General features: G+C 44.9%; 1 protein-coding gene across 2 annotated transcripts in view; it reads right to left on the bottom strand.

The window, feature by feature from the left end:
* Window positions 1-5,048, bottom strand: part of Trem1 (triggering receptor expressed on myeloid cells 1) — a 22,176-nt gene extending 17,128 nt beyond the window's left edge. The window contains exon 1 of one of the 2 annotated variants that reach the window (XM_023720076.1): window positions 4,866-5,048. In XM_023720076.1, the coding sequence (XP_023575844.1) occupies window positions 4,866-4,935 (70 nt within the window). In that variant the 5' untranslated portion in view covers window positions 4,936-5,048. The remainder of the gene's footprint in view (window positions 1-4,865) is intronic. The other variant, XM_023720072.1, reaches the window with a different exon arrangement.
* Between the last annotated feature and the right edge of the window lie 4,233 nt (window positions 5,049-9,281).

Below are 9,281 nucleotides of genomic sequence, written 5' to 3'. Positions count from 1 at the left end.
TTTGCTGAATAATTTATGATCTGTTTTTTTGTGCTACTAATTATGTTGCCTAATAAATGTTTATATAGCTGGAAAAAAAAAGGATGTGAAAGCCTCTACAACATAAACAACCAGCACTCTGAAAAGGAAGGGGCCGGGGAGATGGCTCAGTGGAAGAAGTGCTTCCCTGGCAAGCGCAAGGGCCTGAGCTCAATCCCCGGTTCCACAAAAAAAAAAAGGAAATTGAAGAGGACACCACAAAATGGAAGTCCCCTGCTTGTTAATAGCCAAAACCAATACTGTTTTGTCAGAATGACCACAATTCCAAGCCTGATAGCGCGGTTAGTGCAATCTCAGTCAACATTCTAACAATCTTCTTTTCATAGCACATTTAATCATATACTTTTCTTTTGTGTATTTAGTGCAGGGTCTAAGGGTCTCACTGTATAGATTGGACTCATAATGATCCTCCTGTTTTCAGCCTCCCAAGTGCTGGGATTACAGGCGCGCACCACCATGCCCAATCTCAATGGCCATCTCAGTGCACCCCGGGGGGTGGGGATGGCACAGCACGCGAGGGTCCAAATCCTGGCCACTGCACTCTGTCTAAGCAGGTGCTTTAGTCCACTGAGCTATCAAGCCAGCCCTCCTAGCACATTTAATGCAATCCCAATCATAATTCCAACAGGATTTCCATTCTTCATAGAACTAGAGAAAACAAATCCTAAAATTCATATGGAACCAGGAGAGACCCATCAGGGCAGAAGAAATCCTGGGGGGAGAAAAAGAGCAAAGTGGGAGGCACGTGGACTTGAAGTTATTTACAAAGCTACTGTGGTTTAAGAAAGAAAGAAGAAAGAAAGAAAGAAAGAAAGAAAGAAAGAAAGAAAGAAAGAAAGAAAGAAAGAAAGAAAGAGAGAGAGAAAGCAAGCAAGCGAGCAACATGGGCTGGCAACATAGCCAAGTGTTCTAAAGCGCCTGCTTAGTCAATCTTAGGCAAGCCCAGGGACCACAGTTTGATCCCCAGCACCACATGCTGCAGCAACCCTGCCCCCAGGGTGGGCTGAGCCGGCCGCAAAATTAATTATTTAATTAAACAACACCATGGTGCTGGCGTCAAAACTGACAGGAAGATCAATGGAACAGAACAAAGAATGCAGAAACAACCCCAAGCATGCTCAGGTTTTCATCTCTGAAAAATGACCAAAAACACACCCTCTTTATAGACGGTGTTGCGAAGTGGCTGTCCACACACAGCAGACGGAGTCCGGACCCACAGCTCCCACTAGGTACTGAACCAAAATCGAAAAGGACCAAACAACTGTGTGTTAGTACCAAGACACGGAATCTGCTGGAAGACAAAGGATGCAAAACTCTAGAGGTCACAGGCTTGGACAAGGACGTTCTGAGTAGAGCTCCAGTGGCACAGGAAATAGCTCCGAGAACCGTAAGGGGGGTCATACAAAGTAAGAAGCTTCTGAGTAGCAAAAGAAACCATGGAGTAAAAAGGCAACCTTCAGATAAGAAAAAAATTGGCAGTCATTCCTCTGACAGGGACGATATCAAGAATACATAAAGAAATAAAAAAAAAAAAATAGAACCCCCTCCCAAATAAAAGATCCATTGGAAAAAAATTGCAGGTGAAATGAATAGACACTTTACAGAAGGGGTGTGAATGAGTAATAAATACATAAAGAAACGCTCTCGGAGCCAAGGAGATGGCTCAGTGGAATAAGCTCTTCCCTGGCAAGCGCAAGGGCCTGAGTTCAATCCCCAGTTCTGCAAAAAAAAGAAAGAAAGAAACGCTCTCCATCACTGGTCATTAGAGAAGTGCAAATTAAAACAACATCAAAATATCATCTCACCCCAGAAGAATGACCAACGTCAAGAAATCAAATAGTAAGGCCAGCCAGATAGCTCAGCGGATTAAAGCGCCTGCTTAAGCAGACTCAGATCAAATCCTGGCCTGCTATGCAGGCCCCGCCCCTGGGGCGCGCTGAGACAGCAACTGAGACTGCGAGTGGTGGCGTTGCCTGTAATCCCAGTGCTTCAGAGGCTGAAAACAGGAGGATCACTATGAGTGCAATTTGTGTAGTGAGACCCTGTAGATCCTGTACTAAATACATTTAAAAAAAAAAATCAAACAATAACAAATGCTGTCTGTTGAGGCTGCAGATGAAAAGGAACCCCTCTGCACTGTTGGTAGGAATGTAAACTAGTACACCCCAGCTTTTCATCTTCCGGTTCCAGGCGCTTGCTTGCCACGGTTTACAGTGCAGTTACAGCCAAGTCGAAGAACCACACAACGCACAACCAGTCCTGCAAATGGCACAGAGATGCCATCAAGAAACCTCGGTAACAAGGATATGAATCTCTAAAGGGGATAGATCCCAAGTTCCTTAGGAGCATGTGTTCTGCCAAGAAGCACAACAAGAAGGGCTTCAAGAAGATGCAGGCTAACAATGCCAAGGCCACGAGTGCATGTGCTGAAGCTATCAAGGCCCTCGGCAAGCCCAAGATCATTCCAAAGGGACTAACCCACAGGCTTGCTTGATTTGCCTATATTGCCCACCCTAAGCTTGGGAAGCGTATCCGTGCCCACATTGCCAAGGGTCGCAGGCCTTGCTAGCCAAAGGCCCAGGCTCCAGCCAAGGCCGAGGCTCCAGCTTCTGCTCCAGCCAAGGCTCTCAAAGTGCCCAGGCCCCGGTGAAGGCTCCACAACAAGAGCCTCTTATCTGCTGATGTAAAACCAGAAGGACTGGTGTGACCCCTGGGGTGCCATCTATAAGGGGCTGGTGTCCTCCTGTGCTCTTTGTAAAATAAACCTGAGGCAAGAAAAAATAACTCGTACACCCCACTGTGAAAATCAGTGTTGAGATTCCTCAAAAAGTGAAACTGGGAGTTGCATTTGACCCAAGTAGTCTGCCTTGTAGGCACCTTTCCGAAAGAGGCGAAGACGTCATACTACAGTGATCCATGCATACTCGTGTTGATAGGAGCTCAATTAGTAATGCCTACATCTTGGAAGCAGCCTTGTGTCCATCAACAGATGAATGATAAAGAAAACGTGGTCAAGGAGATTATGGGGCCAAAGAGGAAAGTGATCGATGATGGAGAGTGTGCCTAAGGAGAGTCACATGGGGAGAAGACACTCTCAGGCTTTCACAGAGAGCACATTGGCCAAGCAGTGGCTGTGACTCATCCACATGGCTGACACTGACAAAGGATCTACAATCTGAGGTACAGGATCTCAGGATAAATCCTGAGGGGATTTCACTGACCTTCTCAGACCAAAAAGCTACAACTCTTGTTGCACAGGTCCTGCTTTACCTTGGTCTTAACCATCCAGCAGAAAAGTATAAAAACGAAGTATAAGAAGTAAAGCCATGCTGTTATGTTGGGCTGTAGGGGACTCAGGTCAACAATTTCTGACATTGCCAGTGAAACAGAAGACCCAATACTATTATGGACTACTGAACCCTTTTAGAATATTTTGCTGAGTTTACACACCTATAATATTCAAATAATAGAACTTAACAAAAAGGGTATACAGATGAATGTCCATTTTGTATCTGTGTATTCAAAATGGTTAGGATAGATATATAGTTACATTCTCTTAATGAATAGAGGGATTTGTTCTAATGGTGTTTGTATATAGGATATCATGTCCGCATCTTGTACAGCAAATAACCACTAGGAAGAATGTATGCAGCATGTTTTTTATTGAAACTGTCCTACCAATTTGATTTGAAAAAAATAAAAATAAAAATAAAAATAAAGAAAGTAGGAAAAAAAAAAAGAGAGAAAGAAAATGTGGTGTTAACACGCCCCGGACTACTATTCTGTCATAGAGGAAGATAATCTTAAGCCTTCTGTTGGAAAATGGATACACTCTGAGAGCATCTAATCTGAAGTACATCAGACCCACCAGCATAAATACCGGGTAATTCCTCTGATGGTAGAAACCCAAAGAATAAAGACAACACAAAAGGTGGGTAACACAAAGTAAGGAGGTAGATGCTTTTCAAAGTAGAAGGAGATCAAGAGACAGAAAGCGGAAGGATGGAGGGGAAGGAAGGAGATAAAAAAGGAATTAAGATGTGTGACCAACTCCCTACTATAAAAGTGATTGCGTGCTGCAAATACATACCAGGAAAAGATGTTCTGAAAAATAACACACTCGAGCCCTTCAGCCACAAGAAAAACCCATAAATGAGGAAACTGAGGCTCCAAGAGACTAGGGGACTTTCTAAGGGTCAACACATTTAGAAAAAGGAAGGGATGGGACTTGAGCCCAGCTCCGTCTGGATCCAGCACCTTGCCCCTCTGCCCCATGCCTGCCCAGCACCTTGGCACGCTGACTTGCACGCACTTCCTTTGCTGGCCACAGCCTGGCCCTGAGTTGCTGTCCAGCTTCGCCTCTGCTAGGGGCCCCTCTGCCCTGGCGCAGGGAGCTCTGCTTGCTGTCTCTCTGCGTCTCCTGGGAGCTCAGCGGGTGCTAGCAGGCTGCTGGGCCAGCTGCACATCCTTGTGTCACCTGCACAGCCGGCCGTGGGGTGCACACCTGTGACCCCACCACTCAGGGGGCCTGAGCCAGAGGAGCTCAATTTCAAGCCCAGATAAGCCACTTAGTGACTCAGCAAGACCCCATCTCAAAATAAAAAGTATAAAACAGGTAGGGGAAGGAGCTCAGAGCAAAGGCGTTGGGTTCAACTCTTAGATGGTCAAACACCAAAGAGCAGGAGTACATCTGCTCCCTTCCTCGTCCTTGCCAGTCTCTAACGCACAATCCAGGCTCCTCCAGTCCATGCTGAAGAAATGAGAGGACGGAGGCTGCTGCCCTGGGCTATCCCCATTCCCTTCTACGCCCTCCCACGCCTCCTCACCTGAGGCACAGAGCAGCAGCAGCAGCAGTGGCTCCCTCAGCGTCCATCCCGGTGTCCCTGTCCCCTCCATCTTTCTCTCCTCAGGGGTCCTAAGCTGCTGGAGGACACTGTCCTTTGCAGTGTGTGCCGTCTTTCCCTGCAGACTTCACAGTTTCTTTTGATTGAGAAATCTTGAGGGAAATATGACACCAGAAGACAGCTTGGGAAACACGGGCTGAAGAGAGGCTGGCTTCCTTCCTGCCTTCCTTATGTCAAGGTCCAGTTGAGAAACACTTGATGCCCCCACCCCCACCCCGCGCGCTGATCTCCCATCACCGTCACCACCGGCCTCCTGACCACTACTTCCCAAAACCCCTCACACTATTTTCCACATTAGAAATTGTATCAGTCAGCTTCCTGTTGCTGGATACATAGCCAACGCCCACAAATGACAGAAAGAAAATATTTTAAATTTTGATTCGAGCACATTAGCAGTGCATAATGGTCGCATTCTCTGGGAACCACACATCACACCTTCATTTTTCTTGCCTCCTCCTCTGTTCCCTTCCCTTCCCCTCTCTTCATCTTAAGGGAATTCTGCCCATGGCAAGCTGCTGACAGAACACTCAGGGTTGCTACCCGCGGCTGCCAGGTAGGGACCTGCATCTGCTAACACAAAGTATACTTCAAGGGGAGTAATGGACAGGGAAGGAGCTCAGGCCCCAAGAAAAGGTCGCTGTAATAATAAACTTCAAAGCAGTTCAGAATTTTATCCTGAAAGTAAATCCTTCCTCCTGGCAAACAAGAACTGAAGAAATCCATTCCGGTACCAACCACACTGAGAAGGACAATCAGGAGCTACTTCGAGAAGATGTTAATTGTTTGAGATTGAGCTACAGGACAATTACGCTTAAGGCTTTCTGAGGTCACCTTACCACAATGACTGGTTGAGAGATGGCCACAAGGGATAGTCACAGGTTAGACACAGACTCACTGAAAGTTCAAGCTCAGCCTGGGAAGGAAGAGGGAGTCCACTTTCTCCATGAGAAGTCAGGCTGGTCGGGTACGGTTTTTAGAGGAGGCTAGGTATGAAATTGCTGACATCCGGTCCAGCAAGTGCTTGATCTATACCCCATCCCACTGCCTAGGCTCAGCACAGGACTCTGGGTGATCTGTTTACCGCCCCACCCCATGCCCCAGCTGCCCATGAGGTCAGAGGTACAGCTTGGCTTGGAGGGTTGCCACAGCCTGGGGAGTACAGATGGGGGACGTCTGGAGTAGAGGCAGCATCTCACACCTTTGGGGTGCAAAGCTGGCCAGAGAAAGCAGCGACCTGGGGCACGTAGAGACTTGGAAAGTGGAAGCTGCTAAGCCGAATATATCCCTATGGTGGGCAGGCGGTTGTACTGTCCCATACATTGTGTCAACCTGAGACGTTTAGAAGTTTAATTATGTGACTCAGCAGAGAGCCAGGATTCTTACTTTGTAAACATTCTTATCCTGAGCAAGAGCTGGGCATGGACGTTGTGGGAGCTCTACACCCCTAGCCCCAAGGTAGCTTGTTTATAATACAAGGAGGGGAGAGGGGCTGACTAGAAGCCGCGGCTGCTGCCCTTCCTTTTGCTCTTCGCTGTTTTCTGCTGCCTGAACTGCTGCCTTCTGCCGTGTGCCGCCCTACCTGGGAGCCAGCCGAGTATGGACTGAAATTTCCACCAACTGTAAGCTAGATGAACCTTGCTTTCCTTCATTTTTGGGTGTCAAATATTTGTCCCAGCAACAAGAGAGGAGTAACCAAGACAACAGTGTGAGACTCAGCATAACAAACGAAATGTGAGTGTGGAGATGACTCACCCTCCTGCCTCCGTGGTGGGTGGATTACAATACTGTAGGCCTTATGCACCTTTTCAAAAGCACAGGATTTTATATATATATATTATTTTTTCTCTTTGGATTGGGAGGTGCAAATTTTTTTACTTTCTTTTGCTCTCTGGTTTTGTTTGTTTTTGTATTTTATTTATTTATTTATTTATTTATTTATAGCCTTTTTTTTTTTTTTTTTTTTTTTTTTGGTGGAACGGAGATTGAACTCAGGCCCTTGCGCTTGCCAGGGAAGTGCTTATTCTACTGAGCCATCTCCCGATCTGTGTTTTTGTATTTAATACAGAGTCTACAAGATCTCACTATTCAGATCAGACTCTTAGTGATCCTCCTGTCTTCAGCCTCCATGCTGCTGGGATTACAGGCACGCACCACCATGCCGGATCTCAGTGGTCAGCTCATTGTGCCTTGGGGCATGTGTTGCTGAGGATCAAACCCCAGTCCTTGCACTTGCCTAAGAGTTGCTTAGTCCTCTGAGCTATAAGAGGAGCTTATAAATCCTGTAATCCCAGGACTCGAGAGGCTGTCAGGAGATTCACCTCCAATTGGAGGCCAGCTTGGGCTCCAGGGAGTTCAAGGCCAGCCTAAGCTACACAGTGGGACCTTGTCTCAAAAAAAAAAAACAAAAACACACACAAATGAAAACCAAACAAAAAAACCCCAATGAAGGTGTGATTTTTTTTTTTTTTCAGAACCAGGGATTGAACTCAGGCCCTTGCATTTGCCAGGGAAGTGCTTATTCTACTGAGCTATCTCCCTGGCCCCTTTCTTTTTTAATTTTTTATAAGTTTTTGAGCAATCTCACAGGCTTATACTTGGCAATCTGAACAACTAATTTGAAGACAACATTATGCAACATAGCAACCATTGTTGAATTCCTATCATTGTGTTTAGTGAAATTCTGTACTTTTTCTAATAGGGTTTTGTTTTTTTTTTTTTTGAACTATTTTTTTGTATTCTCTTTAAAATTAAAAAAGAATAAATATATATGTTTCTCAGCAGTACATATAATTTTCTCCAAAAATTAGCCCATAAAGTCTGGTTATATAAATATAAAAGAATCAAAATTATCCCATGGATATTATCAAATCATAGCACTATAGATTAGTGGCAGAAGAAACCACAGAAATAATGCAAACAATGGAGATTAAACAATGTACTCTTGAATAATGAATAAGAGAAAAAGTACTTCCTAGATCAAAGGATAATTCCAGTACAACATGCCACAACTATGAAACACAATGAAAGAATTCCTAGGAGAGACATTTATGCCTGCTAATGATCACATCAGAAAAACAGGGAAGCCAGATAAATAACCTAATGATGTATCTCAGGAAAATAAGGAAAATCCAAATCCAAAACTGGCACAAGGAAGGAAATTATAAAGATGAGAGCAGAAATTGATGAAATTGAGACCAGAAAAATACAATGAACCAATTAGTCAAAGAGCCATTTCTTAAAAAGAAAGAGGAGGCCAGGGAGATGGTTCAGTGGAATAAGCGCTTCCCTGGCAAGCGCAAGGGCCTGAGTTCAATCCCCAATTCTGCAAAAAAAAAAAAGAATGGCTCTTATCAGGAATTCAAATACAAGGATATTGGCAGGGGAGGGGCCCTCCACATTGTTGGTGGGAAGTAAATCAGTACAGTCACTACAGAAAGTTCTTAAAAAGCTAAAAGAAAGTGAGAAACATCAAATTACAGTGATGTGTGTATACCCATGTTTACACCAGCAGAACTCATAATAATTTATAATTTGTCTCCCCAAAGCTTCATGAGTCAGAGAGGATTTCTGGAGGTGGCTGAATCTAGGGTATGTATTGATTCCTAGCGCAGTGCTAGCGTTAAGGGTGCAGGGATTAAGGGTGAGTGGGTGCTGAGCCAGTCTCCTGAGGGGATTGGCACCACCCTGATCCTGGTAGAGATACAATAGAAGGGACAGAAATAGGGTTGTCTCACCCTGTTTTGTTTCTTTTGCTGTCTCCCCTCATCATGAATACTGTCCCTCTGCCATGTGCCACCCTGTCTTAAAGCAAAGCTAATTAGAGACTAAAATCTCTACAGACTGTGAGATAAATAAACCTTTCCTGCTTTTTACTTTGGGTGTTGGATATTTTGTCTCAGCAACAACAGAAAACTATTAAAGACAAGCAAAACTTTGAAAGCAGCCTGGGTAGCTGCCAACAGGTGAATACATAAAGAAAATGAATTATTTACACACAGCTTACTGTACCATAAAGAAAAACGTGAGACATTTGTAGGAAAATGGATGCAATTTGAGACAATAAGGTAAGCAAAATAAATCTGGCACACATGTTTAAATATTTCATGATTTGTCTTATACAGGAAACTCAGATAGCTCAGTGGACTAAAGTACCTGCATAGATGGGCGCAGGGACCAGAGCTTGATCCCTGGCGTGCTGTGTCACCCCGCCCCAGATGACTGAGATTGGGCATATGGTGCAAGCCTGTAATCCCAGCACTTGCGAGGCTGAAAACAAGAGGATCACTAGGAGTCTGATCTGTGTAGTGAGACCCTGTAGTCCCTGTACTAAAATACATT

Source organism: Octodon degus, unplaced genomic scaffold (assembly GCF_000260255.1).
Source record: "Octodon degus isolate 3935 unplaced genomic scaffold, OctDeg1.0 scaffold00005, whole genome shotgun sequence".
Lineage (NCBI taxonomy): Eukaryota > Metazoa > Chordata > Mammalia > Rodentia > Octodontidae > Octodon > Octodon degus.
This window is presented reverse-complemented; position numbering and strand designations above follow the sequence as displayed.